Raw genomic sequence first — 18,539 nt, 5'->3', positions numbered from 1 at the left:
ATGTGCTGGGCTGTCCGCACTACTCTCTGCAGGGTCCTGCGATTGAGGGAAGTACAGTTCCCATACCAGCCAGTGTTGCAGCCAGTCAGGTTGCTCTCAATTGTGCCCCTGTAGAAAATCCTTAGGATTTGGGGACTCATGCCAAACTTTTTTCAACCGTATGAGATGAAAGAGACGCTTTTTCACCACAGAGCCAGTACGTACAGGCCATGTGAGATCCTGAATGATGTGTGCGCCAAGGAACTTAAAGCTGTTCACTTTCTCAACTCCAGATCCATTGATGTCAATAGGGGTTAGCCTGTCTCCAATCCTCCTGTAGTCCACAGTGTCAAGAACACCACTGTGTATGGTAGAATTTCAACCCAACAAACCAAAAAGAACATAGAAGAGCATTCAAGACAAGATGATAATAGAGAAGCACAAATCCAGGAAATGGTACGAGGCCATCTCACAGTACTTAATATACCTCTGAGAGTGTAGTCCAATGTGAAAAAGTGAAAAAATATGAAACCACTGTAACACGCTTAGGTCAAGCCGCCCATCTAAACATAGTTGCCAGAGAACTGCACTTGTAAGAGAAGCTACTGGGACACCAACAGTCAGTCTGGGTGAGCTGCAGAAGATGGTGGGTGCAACTGGAGCTGAAGTTCATGGATCCACAATCTCCAAAGCCTTGCACAAAATGGAGGAGTGCTCTGGAAAGATTTTGCAAAGTGACTCTTAGAAGAGACTGCAAAAATGTGTAAGGTCTTGCGGTCAGTTAAGACTAAAATGGAACTTTTTGACCTCGGCAGTAAGTGGCATCTGTGGCATAAATCTAATACTGTACATCAGTCAGGTAACACCACCCCTACTGTAAAGAAAATGCACCGGAATAGATGGCACCTGAACAAAGTGACCAAGGGTGACATTCTCCAGATGGGTCACAAATGGTCTTTCACTTTTCAGATCTTTTTCTTTCAGAAGTGGTTCTGCTAATGTTGGAGCCTGTGATCTACATTTTGGTGTGAGTTTTCAGGTTGATTAAGCAATCTATTGCTTTGCTGTCTCTGAGGGTGGCATGTGGCCTCGAGGCCAAGAAGCCTGTAGATAGGACGCGAGCCCATAATCAACTCTATTTCTCGCCGATGAAAGCATTGAGGAAGACTGAATTGTGGAATGCGAGCAGGTGTTTAGCAGCGCCTATCTGTCTCTAGTTCAGTGCCCCCAGAGGAAAGACCCTGTGTTCAAATGGTCTCCCTCTCCCCCTTGAATCTTTCAGAGCACGGTGCCAGAGACCTTTTTACTTGGGCATAATTTAATCGATGCAGTTGTGGATTGGACTCTGTAGTTCATGTGAAACTTCTGGAAATGCTTTAAGCTGTCAATAAATACCTAAGAAATTTTGAATTAAAATTTGGTAATATCTAAGTATGAGAGGGAATTTGTAGAATACAGGTGATCCCTGTTTTTCGAACGTTTGCTTTACGACACCTCGCTGTTACGAAAGACCTACATTAGTTACCTGTTTTCGCTAACAGAAGGTGTTTTCACTGTTACGAAAAAAGCCCGCGCACCGAGCAGCCAAGCCCCTCCCCCAGAACTGCACTCTAGCTGGCATTGCTTAAACACGTGCCTGTGAGCATCTGTGCTTTATGTCGATTTATTTTGTGCATCCATTAGCAAGATGAGTTCTAAAGTATCGGAAAAGCCTAAAAGAGCACGCAAGGGTATCACACTTAGCGTAAAACTAGACATAATTAAGCGTTTCGATCGTGGTGAACAAAGTAAGGACATAGTGAGTTTGGTTAAGGGTTTGTGGAAGTTGACGAAGATGATGTTGAAGAGGTTTTGGCATCCCATGACCAAGAACTGAGAGATGAAGAGCTGATGAAGAGGAAAGAATAACAATTGAAGCCAAATGCAGTAGCGAATGGCCCAAAAGTGAAGTCGTCCAGGAACTGAACGGGAAGCAATTGCGTGAGATTTTTCACTGCAATTGACAAAGCTTCAATGATTGCAGAAAAGTATGACTTTAATTTTGAAAGGGTACGTAGGTTTAGGGCATATTTGCAGGATGGTTTGAGTGCTTACAAAGAACTACCGGTATATAACAGAAAGATGCGCTAGGCTAAGCAGTCAAGCATACTGTCGTTTTTCAAGCCTTCCACATCAGCACAGAAGATGACGAAACTTGACCTTTGACATTGAGGCAGGCAGACACAGAAGAAGGTGACCTTCCTGCCCTGATGGAAACAGACGACGATGAGAAGATACCCCAGTCTCCTCTACCTCCCACCACCTCAACCTCTGATGACTCAGCCTAAGATGGATTTTTAGAGCAGCTAGTGGTTGGTAAAGTCCATTCTGGATTGGGTGTTGTGTAATGAACCAAATTTAATTAGGGAGCTTAAGGTAAAGGAACTCTTAGAAAGCAGTGACAAAATATCATAGAATTCACCCTGCAGTTTGAGAGGGAGAAAATAAAGTCAAATGTATCCGTACTACAGTGGAGTAAAGGGAGTTACAAAGGCATGAGAGGACCTGGCCAAGGATGACTGGAACAGGATACTAGCAGGAATGATGGTAGAACACCATTTACTGGAGTTTCTGGGGACAATTCAGAAGGTGCAAGATAGATCCATCACAAGGTATTCTAAAGAGAGGCTGAGGCAACCATGGCTGACAGGGCAATTCAAAGATAGCATAAAAGCAAAAGAGAGGGCATACAATATAGCAAAAAGTATTGGGAAGGTTTTAAAACCAAGCAGAAGGCATCTAAAAAGCCAGAGAGAGAGAAAAGATGAAACATTAAAGTAAACTAGCCAATAATACAAAAGCAGATGCCTAAAGTTTTTTCAAATATATAAAGAGCAAAAGAGAGGACAGAGTGCATAGTGGACCTCTGGAAAATGACGCTGGAGAGGCAGTAATGCGGGACAAAGAAATAGCGGAGGAACTTAGTAAGTATTTTGTGTCGATCTTCACTATGGAAGACACTTGACACTATGCCAGAGATTTGAGTATCAAGAAGTAGAAGTGATTGTTGTTGCTATTACTAAGGAGAAAGTGCTTGGGAAAGTGAAATGTCCTAAGCTAGATAAATTACCTGAACCAGATGGACTACACCCCAGGATGTCTGACAAAGGTAGCTGAAGAGCTTGTGGAGGCATTAGTAATGATCTTTTAAGAATCACTAGATACTGAAATGGTTCTACAGGACTGGAAATTGCAAATGTCACTCTACTCTTCAAGAAGGGAGGGAGGCAGAAGAAAGGAAAGTATAGGCCAGTTAGCCTGACTTCAAGGAAGATGTTGGGAGTCAATTATTAAGGATGAGATTTCAGAGTACTTGAAGACACATGATAAAATAGGCCAAAGTCAGCATAGTTTTGATAAGGTGAAATCTTGCCTGACAAATCTGTTGGAATTCTTTGAGGAAATTACAGGCAAGATAGACAAAGGAGAGTCAGTGGATGCTATATACTTGGATTTTCAGAAGATCTTTGACAAAGGTGCCGCACATGAGGTTGCTTAACAAGCGCCAATGGTATTGTAGGAAAATTACTAGCATGGATAGAAGATTGATAACTAGCAGGAGGCAAAGAGCAGGAATAAAAGGGACCTTTTCTGGTTGGCTGCTGGTGACTAGTGGTGTTCCGTATGGTGTTACAACCGCATCTTTTCACTTTATAGAACATGGAAAACCTACAGCACAATACAGGCCCTTCGGCCCACAAAGCTGTGCCAAAAATGTTCTTACCTTAGAAATCACATAGGGTTAACCATAGCCCTCTATTTTTCTGAGCTCCATGTATGTCCAGGAGTCTCTTAAAAGACCCTATCATATCCACCACCACCACCATCACCTGCAGCCCATTCCACACACTTACCACTCTCTGCGTAAAAAACTTACCCCTGCATCTCCTCTGTAATTACTTCCAAGCACCCTAAAACTGTGCCCTCTCGTGCTAGCCATTTCAGCCCTGGGGAAAAGCCTCTGACTATCCACACGATCAATGCCTCTCATCATCTTATACACCTCTCATCCTCAGTCGCTCCAAGGAAAAAACACCGAGTTCACTCAACCTATTCTCATAAGGCATGCTCCCCAATCCAGGCAACATCCTTGTAAAAGAGATTATATGCGAAAAAAGATTTGGATGACTGAATTGCTGGTTTTGTGGCCACCATTCCGGATGATACAAAGATAGGTGGAGGTGCAGGTAGTGTTGAGGAAGCAGGGAGTCTGTACAAGGATTTAAGACAGATTAGGTGAATGGGCAAAGAAGTGGCAGATGGAATTTGTTTTTAGGGAAGTGTATGGTCATGCACTTTGGTCGATGGAATAAAGGCAGAGACTATTTTCTAAATGGAGAGAAAATTCAAAAATCAAAGGTGCAAAGGGACTTGGGAGTTCTAGTGCAGGTTTCCCTAAAGGTTCTTCGGCAAGTTGCGTTGGTGCAATGTTAGCATTCATTTCAATAGGACCAGGATATACGAGTAAGCATGCAATGCTGAAACTGTATAGTGCATTGGTTAGACCACATTTGGAGTATTGTGAGCATTGGAGAGGGCCCAGAGGAGGTTCACGAGAATGATTCCAGGAGTGAAATAAGGATCACTTGACGGCTCTGAGCCTGCACTTGCTGGAGTTTAGAAGAGTGAAGGAGAATCTCATTGAAACCTATCCAATATGGAGAGGTCTGGATAGAGTGGATGAAGGGAGGATGTTTTCTACAATGGGTGAGTCTAGGACCAGAGGGCACAGCCTCAGACTTGAGGGATGTCCATTTAGAACAGCGATGAGGAAGAATTTCCTTACCCAGAGGGTAGGGAATCTGTGAAATTCATTGCCATAGGAGGCTGTGGAGGCCAAGATATCGAGAATATTTAAAGCAGAGGTTGACAGGTTCTTGCTTAATCAGGACGTTAAAGGTCACGGGGGTGAAGGCAGGAGAATGGGGTTGAGAGGGATAATAAGTCAGCCGTAAGAGAACAGTGGAGCAGACTCAATGGGTCAAATGGTCTAATTCTGCTGTGATGTTTTAAGGTCTCATTCTGGCTTCTGCCCCCATCAGAACTAGAAAGGGGGAAGGATCTTGGCCCAGAAGCGTAACTGTTTATTCCCTTCTATAGATGCTGCCTGACTTGCTAAGTTCCTCCAGCATTTTGTGTGTGTCCTCCACTAGCATGGTTCTTGGGATACTGTCTTGGGCAATCCAAAGCAATGACATACTTGGCAGCTTCTGATATATACCACACTGGATAGAATCGAATAACTATAGTAAATTAATAGTGAAGAAAATAAATGTATAACTATTGTCTGTGTATTTCCAATCAAGCAAATCTTTCATTCAATTAGTGTCTTTACTCACACATACCAATAGATTGGTCTTAGTGACTAATCCAGGGATGTTACTGGTTTGGTTAACATAGTAACATCAGAAATAGGAGCAGGAGTAGATTATAAATCTCTTCAAGGATGCATGACATTCACCAAGATCTGTGACATTTTCCTGCCCTACCCCAAATATTTTAATTCCAGTATTCTCTTTTATTGCAGCAAGATCAGTGAATGAGGTGATAGGAGTACAACACCGAAAATTGTAAGGCCATCTATTTTGGGAGAGCACACGTGCCAACTGCATTTTAAATGACAAGACACCGGGTAAAATTAATGGCCAAAGAAACTTACAAGTTCTGGTTCATCAGTCACTAAAAGCTAACATCCATGTGGAGCAGGCAATTTAGAAAGCAAAAGGCATGTTGGCCTTTATTGGTACATGTGAGTAAAGATATAGCCTTCGAGAGACCATACCTAGAGTAAGTGGACTTTATGATCTCCTTACATTAAAAAAATTCCTAAATTTAGAATGAGCAGAAACTCATCAAAATATGCAAAAACATTAGAGAGCTCAGTGTGTGCAAATGGGGAGGATGCTTTCCTTGAATAATGAGATTAGAACGAGTGGGTCACAGGTTGAAATGAGGAGAAATTTATTGATTCAATGAGAAACAAAACTTCAGAATTTTCTTAAATTCATTGTATTCAAAACTAATTTCAATAGATTTCTAGATATTCAAGGATATGTGGGGATAAAGTCAGCAACTGTGTTCAAGTAGAAGATTAACCATAATATTATACAGTGGTAGAACAGGATGAAAAGAACATGGTCAAGATAATTTGGCTAAATTTCTTGTGCTTCTGTGATGGTCTCACTCCAACGTCAACTACGATATTCAAGACATGCAGCATTTCACAATATACTGAACAATTAGTTTCATGCACTATTTCTGCCAAGGCCTTCCCTACGTTCTCTTGCTGAAATACGAACATTGTAATACTGCTAATAAATGCATATTAGAATCATTCTGGCCTCAATACTCAGCATTTACTTTTAAAAAACTGCCAGTCAAAAGTTTTCAAGATTGAATATCTGTAATATGCTGCGAAATATTTAAAATCAAATATTTCTTCTTGTATATATTGTAAATATATATTGTTCTCTTATTATTACATGTTAAAATCAGTATTAAATACTTGCTTTTTTGAGTCGATTAAATTCAAATCATTAACCAAAAATGTGATATTTCCTAGGATTTTGTCATCTTTAAAATGTTTCTTGATTTATATAACATTACTGATTATATTAGTTTAATCCACATACAATCAAAAACAACAAGCTTGATGATGAATATCCAATTTCTGTTAACTAATCATAAAATCTTTCCTACCAAATGTAATTAGCATATACAACAGTTCATCTCTGTGCGACAGGAGAACAGACATCATAGTACAATAGTCTCTGCTTTATTATTTTGTAAATTACTATTGCACATTGGTACACAATTTTTATATTACTATTTTTACACTATTATTATTCTATATTTATTATTAGTTAAGCACACTGCTAAGTGTATTTTTAAATGTTGCTGCTGTAACAAAAGAATTTCCTACTTGGGATCAATAAAGTATTATTATTAAATATAATTTCAGGAGAATTTTTTCCCACTGCAAGTGCAATGTAGTGTGAACATGTAGGCTCTATATTAAACTGCTAAGTAAACAAATGAATAAAGAGTGCAGTAGGTTTGGGGGGAAAAAAGGAAACAAGAACAGCAAATTTAATCAGCAGATTTATGCTCAAAGTGAGAACATATCTGTAACATAAAATTTACTAAAATAAAAATGGTTAAAATACTGCACTGACCTGCGACTGGGTTTCTTTTTCTCTTCATTATCAGTATTACGTTCTTCATCCTGAAGTTTAATATCCTCACTTTTGTCTTTCTTCAATTTCTTAGCAATCTGTTCTTTCAGCTGTTCATAATCTTCGCTGCCAGAATCATCATCTTCCTCCTGGAAGAGTAGCCATTTTTAATGCATGTCTTCTGGGGAGAAAACAACTCCTGGACCAGACTTTAAGGGCTACAAATGATTGAAGCTGGCTTCAAGCTCCTATTCAATTCAAACAAAGTGCCGACATCAAGCTAATTTTATATTTATCCTCAAAAATTTAATGTTCAAATAGCTAAGTCAATCCTCCTGTAGATTTAATAAATATTATAACATGGCTCTATGATAAAATAATGGTTAAAGGTTTTTTCCAGAAAGTGAACACTTCATTAATGATACTTTCCCCTGATTTTCCTAAAGATGATCCAGGATTTTTTGCTGTTAATTGCTTCAAGGAAATAGATTAAGATATGGATTTTGAACAGTCTTATGTAATTCTTGCTTTGCAGAATCTATCAAATATGCTATTAAGGGAAGATACCATCTCCATGTTAATATACCAGTACTGCCACAAATTGGATGCAAGAAAGTATTTCTACATTGGCAATTAGTCATAAATATTCATCAAATCAATACCTAAACTGATTTACAAATTGAAACATTGGCAGACATACACATAAAGTGTTGGAGAAACTCAGCAACAATAAAGGGAAATGCGCCATCACCATTTTGGGTCAAAAATCTTCAAATGGACTGAAGGAGGGGAGATAGCCAGTATAAAAAGGTGGAGGAAAAAGGTAATCAAGAGCTGGCAGATGACTGGTAAATCGAGATGAGGGAGGGGGAAAAGAGTGGAAATGATGTCAGAAGCTGAAAATAGAAAGCTGAAAGTGACAAGAAGCTATAGATGAAACGTGACAGCAGAGAAAGCTAGAGCAAGGAATAATTATGAAAATAACATTTATACCTAAACTCCATCTTGACAATTATATCTGAACTTGGGATTTGACTAGTAATTTTTTTCTTTGTAGTAGGGATGTGTAAGTTTAGGGACAATGAAACTTTAAAAATATTTTATGAGTTTCCAAAGAGCACGTTCGAAAGTACTCATTAGCAAAGTGTAGTTTCGGAATTTTCAAGTCATGCTGTGCTATTATTTTTAAAAGTACTTTTCAGAACATGGTAGACATTGATAAAACCAGCCTACATTGTCCATCTTGGAATACACTGAGCAAACTAGTTTGTTTGGCTGCCACATAAGCAGCTGCAATGGAAGTGAAATCATGCATCAACTAGACTAAGTAGCATAGCAAGTTTCTTTATTTGAAAGCATTTTAGAAATTAGATTTTTTATTATATTCTGATATCTGCTTTTAATTTCTAGATTTATGCCAATTCAAATTCTCAATCCATCATGGTAAGATATCAGCTCATATTCTCCAACTCAATAATTTATTTTCTAGACCAATAACAAACTTATTACACTAACCATATTCACCAACAACAACAGAAATTCACTTTATTGATTTGAGTATTTTATATCGGAAAAGGTCACAGGCTCTGAAGTTTGTTCTTCTTTAATAGTAATTTTACTAGTGTTACTGTGAATGCTTGCCCCCAAGGCATATTAGGTTGGCACTAGGAACTAAAAAACAATGATAAATGGAAATAATTAAAAATAAAAGGGATACACATCGAATCTGCTCGTTGATATCACAAATATTCCTTGCTTCAATCCATTAAATCCTTGCCACTGGTGTCTCGTCAAAAGTACTATTGTGTTTGTTCCACCTTAACCACTTTTATCCAAACCCTGTAAGATAATTATTCACGACTTCCAAATCAATTTTCTATTAAAACTATGTGTAGAAACACATTTTGGTCTTGATCTGCACACCAGAAGCAGCTTCTTTCCTCCAACCAATATTAAAACTCATTAATTTGTAAACCTATTGGAAAATATTTTCAAATTGTTTTCCGTGTAGTGATACTGCATAATCTGAGATAGTTGCAGTACTGGGGCATTTAAAGGTTTCTTCAAATTACTGGAAAGAAAAAACACTAAGGCATTTGCCCTCAGATAGTCTTTCCATTTACAAATCATTACAGATGTAAGACTTCGGAAATAGCTGGAGTGAACACAATAGATTAAATTGCTTCTTCTTTTTCGGTAAGAATTCCATAACATATTCTCTTTAAATAGTGCTAAATTCCACACCTTGTCAGATGCTCCTTCTGACTTCATTACTGCCAATTCACTGGAAGGAATAAAAGTAGAAAATATTATTAGTTATATGCACAGTTACGCAGTTGTATAAATTTCTATCTCCATTGAATAAGTATGCACTACATACAATTCAAGAGCATCATAAGCCAAGCTTCAAGAGATTCCATTCCTATGATAGAGAAAGTCCAACCCTCATCCTGAATCTAAATTAGGCAGTTATTGGTAGACTAAACCATATATCAGTAATTCCTGAAATTCAATCCGTTTTTAGACCTGCTATTATGCAAATCAATTCACATTTTTATCCTAATATTTTATGAATACTTAAAATGTGATAATGCAAAAAAGACCCAGATTTAAAGTCTGATTACATATGTGGCCGACCTGATGGCTTTTTCTGCTGCATAGCTTTGAAGATCCTAATTGGATTGGTGCAATAACCATATGAATGCACTGAAATAATCCACATATTCATTGAAATAAATAATAGAAATTATACTTTCAAAATCTGTATCATACAGTATTTTATTGACAATACTTGAACTCCAGTCACTGCAGTAACATAGGAAATGCAGACAGCCATGTGTTAACAGCAATGAGATATGACAAGAAAATGTAGTGATGCTGGTTCTACTTTCCTGGATTGCTAGTCCTAAACCCCACTAATCTAGCCCTCAGCAGATTTTGAATTATTTGTTTCATCCTGGGCTGCTAAGAATAATTTTGTGGGGACACACTTGTCCACTCATGTATTTATAAAGTTCATGACAACCATGTGTATTCATTCAAGTCCTCTGAAGAGTCCTTGAATATGACCCAGTCTACAGAGTCAAAGCAGGCCATAGCCACTCCTCTGCCTTCTGTGACCACCTCTTTGCTGTCCTTACCTCTGGTACATTGCTCTTTAAGCTCTGCTTATATGCAAGTCCAAGGAGGACAGGCAGGTGGACAGATTTCACGAAAAGCACTAGAGCAGGACTTCCTAACCCGGGGGTCCACAGATCTCTTACTTAATGGTATTGGTCCATGGCATAACGAAGATTGGGAATCCCTGCACTAGAGGGATGGAACCAAAGCTATTCTTGACAGTAGTGCTGCACTGGTCGAGTGTGTTAAGCTTTCTGGTGATGTAGGTGATATGCTGGTGGTAGTTGGGCAGAGACTTCTTCAAGCTAGCCTACTGAAATCCCCAGCAAGATGTGAAAGGCTTCAGAGTAGGCTGTTTCTTGCTTATTAATCATACCACTCAATACATCAAGTGCTAGCCTGACATCTGCCTTTGGAAGGATGTCAACTGTAGTCAGGATCACTGTGGAGACCTCTCTCAGTAACTAGAACAGTTGGCACTTAATCACTAGATGTTCCAGGTTGGGAGAACAAGAGTGAGACAAGACTGCTACATCCAAGCACCATGATGAGCTTATCACGAAGCAGATGTCACCACCTCTGCAATTTCCTTGTACCACTGTCTGGTGCATCCAGTGGATTGAGAATCTCTCGGGCTGGAGCACAATGCCTGGAATGCGAGAGATGAGACACCTCTCAGTGAAACAGAGAATGCTTATTTCCTTCCGATACAACAACCTTGACTTTAGGTCCTTTACTGGCCAGGAAGATGGCACTTATCAAGTCACTTCCAAGTGCTGAGTCTGCATTTCTAGGAGTCAAGCTTGCCGAGTCCTTCAGGCTCATCAGGAGATTGTAAGATAGTTCATGCATTTTGACCATTCTAAATGTGCTTCTTAAAAGGAAATTACAGGCTGCAAATTGCGCGATCATAGTTCGGAAGATGTATAACCAGCAGTTTTCCAGTGAGATGCCCACAAAACATTACTGTCTACTGCTAGTGCCATATTGTATGGAAAAGAAGGACTCACCTTTCAACAACTGGTACAGAACTTAAGCGAGGGTCATCCTTCAACAAGTCATGGCTGCTTTTGCTTTTTCCTTTCATACTCTATGAAACATAAATGAACAGCACAATGACATTCTGTTTAATGGAACATGAACCATGGGCAAATAGGAAAATAATTTGCAAGACTTATGGTGAAAGGGAATAGCTCACTCTGTATTTGCAGGATGGTAACATACCAAATCTCCTCAAAGTCCTAATGAAATATAGCCACTGTCATGCCCAGGAATGTGAAACTGCTCGCCCTTTTCACTACTGACCCATCAAATAAGGACTGGTGTGTGTTCTCTTAACCTCCCTTACCTGAAGTTCAGAGTCAAACATAGAAACATAGAAAACAGGTGCAGGAGTAGTCCATTCGGCCCTTCGAGGCTTCACCGCCATTCAGTATGATCATGGCTGATCATCCAACTCAGAACCCTGTACCTGCTTTCTCTCCATACCCCCTGATCCCTTTAGCCACTAGGGCCATATCTAACTTCCTCTTAAATATAGCCAATGAACCGGCCTCAACTGTTACCTGTGGCAGAGAATTCCACAGATTCTGTGTGAAGAAGTTTTTCATCATCTCGGCCCTAAAAGGCTTCCCCTTTATCCTTAAACTGTGACCCCTCCTTCTGGACTTCTCCAACATCGGAAACAATCTTCCTGCATCTAGCCTGCCCAATCCCTTTAGAATTTTATACGTTTCAATAAGATCCCCCCCTCAATCTTCTAAATTCCAGTGAGTATAAGCCTAGTCGATCCAGTCTTTCTTCATATGAAAGTCCTGCCATCCCAGGAATCAATCTGGTGAACCTTCTCTGTACTCCCTCTATGGCAAGAATGTCTTTCCTCAGATTAGGGGACCAAAACTGCACACAATATTCCAGGTGTGGTCTCACCAAGGCCTTGTACAACTGCAGTAGAACCTCCCTGCTCCTGTACTCAAATCCTTTTGCTATGAATGCCAACATACCACTTGCCTTTTTCACCGCCTGCTGTACCTGCATGCCCACCTTCAATGACTGGTGTACAATGACACCCAGGTCTTGTTGTATCTCCCCTTTTCCTAATCGGCCACCGTTCAGATAATAATCTGTTTTCCTGTTCTTGCAACCAAAGTGGAAAACCTCACATTTATCCACATTAAATTGCATCTGCCATGAATTTGCCCACTCACCTAACCTATCCAAGTCACCCTGCATCCTCTTAGCATCCTCCTCACAGCTAACACCGCCGCCCAGCTTCATGTCATCCGCAAACTTGGAGATGCTGCATTTAATTCCCTCGTCTAAATCATTAATATATATTGTAAACAACTGGTTTCCCAGCACTGAGCCTTGCAGTACCCCACTAGTCACTGCCTGCCATTCTGAAAAGGTCCCGTTTACTCCCACTCTTTGCTTCCTGTCTGCCAACCAATTCTCTATCCACATCAATACTATATCCCCAATACCGTGTGCTTTAAGTTTGCACACTAATCTCCTGTGTGGGACCTTGTCAAAAGCCTTTTGAAAATCTAAATATACCACATCCACTGATTCTCCCCTATACACCCTACTAGTTACATCTTCAAAAAATTCTATAAGATTCGTCAGACATGATTTTCCTTTCACAAATCCATGCTGACTTTGTCTGGTGATTTCACCTCTTTCCAAATGTGCTGTTATCACATCATTGATAACCGACTCTAGCATTTTCCCCACCACCGATGTCAGACTAACCGGTCTATAATTCCCCGGTTTCTCTCTCCCTCTTTTTTTAAAAAGTGGGGTTACATTAGCCACCCTCCAATCCTCAGGAACTAATCCAGAATCTAAGGAGTTTTGAAAAATTACCACTAATGCATCCACTATTTCTTGGGCTACTTCCTTAAGCACTCTGGAATGCAGACCATCTGGCCCTGGGGATTTATCTGCCTTTAATCCCTTCAATTTACCTAACACCACTTCCCTACTAACATGTATTTCCCTCAGTTCCACCATCTCACTAGACCCTCGGTCCCTTACTATTTCCGGAAGATTATTTATGTCCTCCTTAGTGAAGACAGAAGCAAAGTAGTTATTCAATTGGTCTGCCATGTCTTTTCCTTAATCAATTCCTTAGACTTACTGAATTGAGTGCAAGGTTGTTGTTGCAACACTACTCAACCAGCTCTTGTATGTCGCTTCGTCACCATCGGAAATTCTACCAACAATAGTTGTGTTATCAGCAAATTTGTAGGAGGCCTTTGGGCTGTGCCTAGCCACACTGTTGTAGGTGTAGAAAGCAGAGCAGTGGGCAAAGCATGCATCCTTGAGGTGCACCAACGTTGACTGTAAGCAAGGAAGAGATGTCATTTCTGACCCGCACTGACTGTGGTCTCCCAGGAAGTCAAGGATCCAGTTGCAGATGCCCAGGTTTCAGAGCTTGTTGATTAGTACTGATTGTGTTGAATGCTGAGTGGTGATCAATAAACAGCAGCCTGACATGGGAATTGCTATTGTCCAGGTGATCTTGGGCCGAGTAGAGAGCTAGTGAGATTGCATCTGTTGTGGCAACAGGCAAATTACAGCAGGTCCAGATCCTTGCTTAGACAGAAGTTGATTGTGGCCATGACCAACCTCTCAAAAACAATCACCACACTAGACATGAGTGAACTGGGTGATAGTCGTTCAGGGAGCTCACCCTGCTCTTCTGGGTCAATGTCACCCTTTTTGAAGTAGATGCGAACCTTTGACTGCCACAGTGAGAGACTGAAGATGTCCTTAAACACTGCAGCCAGTTTGCTGACACGTTTTCAGTACCCTATCAGGTTCACCATCCGGGCCTAACACCTTGCAAGAGTTCAGTCTCTTGAAAGGTGTTCTGACATCAGCCTCAGAGAGAGATCACATGGTCACCAGATGCTACAAGGTTTTGCACAGGTGTAGTTTTATTCTCCCTTTCAATGCATGCATAAAAGGCATTGAGCTCACCTGGGAGTGAAGTGTCACTGCCATTCATCATGTTATGCTTTGCCCTGTAGGCGCAAATTCTGCCAGAGTTGACATGCATCTGATTCTGCCTCTAACTTCAATTGTAATTGTTTTCTCATCCTTAAAATAGCCTTACATAGGACATAACCGGACGTCTGACATAGTTCTGTATAACGGTCTTGAATACTGTAAATCTAGCCCTCAGCAGTCCATGAATCTTCTGGTTCATCATGGCTTTTGGTTTAGGTATGTTCTTGTTAGAGCGATTTTAGGTATAGCACATTTAGATTTAGCAAATGACTTCGGCCACCAGTCTTCAGATCTGAATATGCATTGTGGATTTGATTTTAATGCAGCTCTGAACAATAGGTTCACAGACCAGGTAGACCAGGAAACAGGCACTTAGCTAATTGTCTGCATATGCACGAGTCCAGTCAACATTCCACTGCATGGATGAGACAGTGATTAACACTTGTTCTGGGTGTGATGGTGGGAAGATTGTAAATACGGATTTGTTTAAATCATCTTGAACTTCCTTTGTTCTTTAGCACATAAAATGTGTGTAGTGCTGTGCAATGGCAGACCTTTCAAATGAAAGCATCTTCATATGGTCTGCTGTATCTTGTTTTGTTGAATAAGGAAGCTGCTTCGTATTTACCAGTACTTTTCTCCAGTGACTTCATTCATGCAACAACTGTTCTCAAAGGCACACGCTCATCCACACAGACTGTGAAGAACTTGGTCACAACCGTGGCATATTCAGATTCAAAGATGAGTCCATGAATATTGTCCAGTCCACTGACTCAAAGCATTCCTTTAAGCACTCCTCCGCCTCCCATGACCACACCTTCCTGGTCCCCACCACTGATGCTGCAGTCTTTAGTCTCCGTCTGTACATCAAAGCATAAGCACAACCAAGTGATCAGACTTTTAAAAGTATGGATGCGAGATGGCATGGTGAGCATTCTTGATGGTGGTATAACAGTGATCGAGTGTGTTGGCTCCTCTAGTTCCACAGGTGATATGTTAGTGGTAGTTATTCACAGATTTCTTCAGGCTGGCCTGGTGGAAATCCCCTGCAATGATAGGGAAGGCATCAGAGTGCAGTCTTCAGTGACTACTGATCACGTTGGTCAGCTCATCCAGTGTCTGGCCTAATATCTTACACCACCACCAGAATGATGGCAGAATACCCTCTCTGTAGACAAAATGGACAAGACCTGACTGCTAGATGTTCCAGGTCAGATGAAAAGGATTGAGACAGAACTGCCATGTCCATGTACCGCGATGAGTTAACCATGAAGCATAGTCCACCTACTCTACCTTTAAGACTCAGCTGTCCTGTCATTTTGGTGGATGGTGAAGTTCTCAGGCTGCAGTGCTGCGTCTGAAATGGCAGAGGTAAGCCATGTTTCCATGAAGCAAAGTACGCAGCAGTCCCTGATGTCCCGCTGGTACTACGATCTTGTTTTGAGGTCCTCAAGTTTATTATCCGGAGATGTACATTCACTAGCAGGATAATTGGGAATGGGGGGGAGGGGTTCTAAGGGTTCTACATTTCAATCGTACCTGCAACACAGCACACCTTCCTCACTTAGATTTTCTTAAAGGGGAACTGCATTTGCAACCAATTCTCAATCTACGATAATATTGTACTCTAAATTCTACACACACTAATTTCCTGGGTGGGACATTATCAAAAACCTTCTAAAAATCCAAGTACACCATATTCAACAGCTTCCCCTCTTCTGAAGCTGATGAATAAGTTAGCTTCATGGAGTAAAATTAGCAACAAGATTGACAAGAAGTGAAGCAAAGTGCATTGCTGAACTATAGCCAACTTAACGTATTTAATAACCAAACGTGCAAGAGCAAATTATTACCTGGCTAACTCTATTTACTTCCTCTTCCTCCTCCTCTGCTTCTTCTCCAAAGGAAAGCAAGCTGAAATTTCTGATAAATAAAAACCAACAAATATTTTCTTAATGCATTTTGGCAGCTTGCACATTTTGAGACATTACTTATTCCTAAAGCCTCTGGAAAGTTGTATTAATTGGGTATTGGACCATGAATCTCCAATGCATTAGATTAGAAGCTGCTTTAACCATTATCACACTGAAAAGGTCTTTTCCCTGTATGCTGCTGGTGTTGAGCTTGAGGAAAACACAGAACAGATAAGCCATGGATCTGGTTCACAGTAAAGAGAGATCTGACGACAGCACAATCCTGATATGTTTTTTGTGAACTGGGGAAAGGAGGAGGTTATGACTACAGAGAGTAGAGGATGCCAGTGATTTGAGGGAAAGCCTCTGCATTAAGTAAGACTAAACTTAATAAAGGCTTACCATAAATTATTCTCAGCAATGGATTGCACAGCCTGGAAGGTGCCCAGGCAGTTCTATTAAACCCATATTAAAATAGGCCTTAGCAATGCATTGTCAGGGCCTGCTTCAAAATAAATTGCCTCCACTGTTCCACTGGTGCCTCAGCAAGTTAGTGATTAGAGACAAAGAAAAATCAGCAGTGAGGTTGCAGGACAGGTAATACGTTTGGTTTAAGGTTTGAAATATTTCCTAATGAGACTGAATCATATGGATCAAGTTAAAGCTGCAATACATGCTTGAATTCCTATGCTAAAAGGTTACTGGTTTGCCTGTTTACTTAGTGACAAAATTTGTGATGGGCATAAATTTAAATCTGCAGCACATCAAGTAATTTATTTGGATTATTTTTTTCTTTATATCCCTAGATGTAAAAGTTAGATATGTTTAATATACAAATAGAAATTTCTGCCCCACGAAGGATCCAACATATTAACTGCTATCATTTCTCATCTGTTTACCTAACCCAGAGATTAGCTTTCTCTAATTTTAAGTTCCCAATGAAATAAGTGAAGATTGAAGAACAGAACTAACTGTGAAGCAACCTAACTTCATATAATGAGAAGATAATTTGGTTTACTTTGTGCCTTTCAAATGAGATTTTTTCGATTCGTCATCTCTCTTCTCCTTCTTGTGTTTTTTCAATATTCTTGGAACAATGTCATCAAAGCTGTTATGGAGCACCTAGAAAGTATTTTAACAAATTTTCACTTTAAAGCAATTACTTGGACACAATGAATTTTTACTTTTATATACCTTTAACACACATCACTGGGGCTGAAGTCAATCCTTAAAATAACAGAGTAAAGGAATATACAGGCTTTTTTATGTGAATAATCCTTTCACAACCTTGAGATGCTCTAAAATTATATCATACCTAACAAACACAAAATGCTGGAAGAATTCACTAAGTCAGGCGATCTACGGAGGGGAGTACACAGTCGACATTTTGAACTGAGGCCCTTCACCAGGACCAGAAAGAAAGGAGGAAGAAGCCAGAAGTGGGGGGGGGGGGGAGAGAAACAGGAGAAATTACTACAAGTTAAAAATTATGATGTTCATGCCATCAGTTTCAATTTAGGAACTATCTACATGGAATATGAAATGTTGCTCCTCAAACCTGAGTTTGTCTTCATTATGGCAATAGAGGAGGCCATAGCCAGATATGTCTCAATGAGAATGGGATGGAATCACATCTGAAATTCAGCTCTTTAGTTCCACTTTGGAGTCAGAATATGAAGAGGTCTGAAACCAAGTAGTCCTGGTTCAACTCAAAATGGTCAACAGAGAGCAGGTGTCATATGACAGTGCAGTCAACAACACACTCATCACTTCACTAATAGCAAAGTAGTTTGAGCAATAAATAGAGCGAACACGAGGAAATCTGCAGATGCTGGAAATTCAAACAACACACAGCATCTACAGGAAGAAGCATTGTCGACGTTTCGGGCCGAGATGCCTGGCCTGCTGTGTTCCACCAGCATTTTGTGTGTGTTGTTTGAGCAATAAATGGCTGGATTGTATTTGACCTTTTTGTGAAGTAATCATACTGAGTCTATTTTCTACATTTTGACAGTGGATTTCATCATCATTAACATCTGCCTTTTTGGAAAGATGGCTACCAAGGTACGGGAAGCAATTTACATTCACCAAGGTTCAATTATGGTTCTTGATTGAGGATGGCTGTAATGAGGGGCTGGGACAGTTACTGAAAGAGTAAATACTTAGTAGCCAAAGGCCCAAAGCTGTCACACCACTCAGTTTAGGAATCAGCAGTAGTTTGGAGCTCAAGTGTTGAAGAGGGCACTTTGGCAAGCATAATCTCAATCTTTGGCTTAATGACCAAGACTGGAGCTAACAT

The 18,539-nt window shown here is 40.3% G+C and overlaps 1 protein-coding gene across 1 annotated transcript in view; it reads right to left on the bottom strand.

Moving 5' to 3' along the window:
• cwc27 (CWC27 spliceosome associated cyclophilin) overlaps window positions 1-18,539 on the bottom strand; it is a 139,241-nt gene that overhangs the window by 102,312 nt on the left and 18,390 nt on the right. Inside the window, exons 6-10 of the mRNA XM_073064526.1 lie at window positions 17,259-17,362; window positions 16,181-16,250; window positions 11,324-11,403; window positions 9,438-9,477; window positions 7,194-7,342 (exon numbers count right to left, since the gene is read on the bottom strand). Of these exons, the coding sequence (XP_072920627.1) occupies window positions 7,194-7,342; window positions 9,438-9,477; window positions 11,324-11,403; window positions 16,181-16,250; window positions 17,259-17,362 (443 nt within the window). The remainder of the gene's footprint in view (window positions 1-7,193; window positions 7,343-9,437; window positions 9,478-11,323; window positions 11,404-16,180; window positions 16,251-17,258; window positions 17,363-18,539) is intronic.

Source organism: Hemitrygon akajei, chromosome 13 (genome assembly GCF_048418815.1).
Source record: "Hemitrygon akajei chromosome 13, sHemAka1.3, whole genome shotgun sequence".
Taxonomy (NCBI): Eukaryota; Metazoa; Chordata; class Chondrichthyes; order Myliobatiformes; family Dasyatidae; genus Hemitrygon; species Hemitrygon akajei.
Note: the sequence above shows the minus strand (reverse complement) of the source record. Positions and strands in the feature narration are given on the sequence as shown.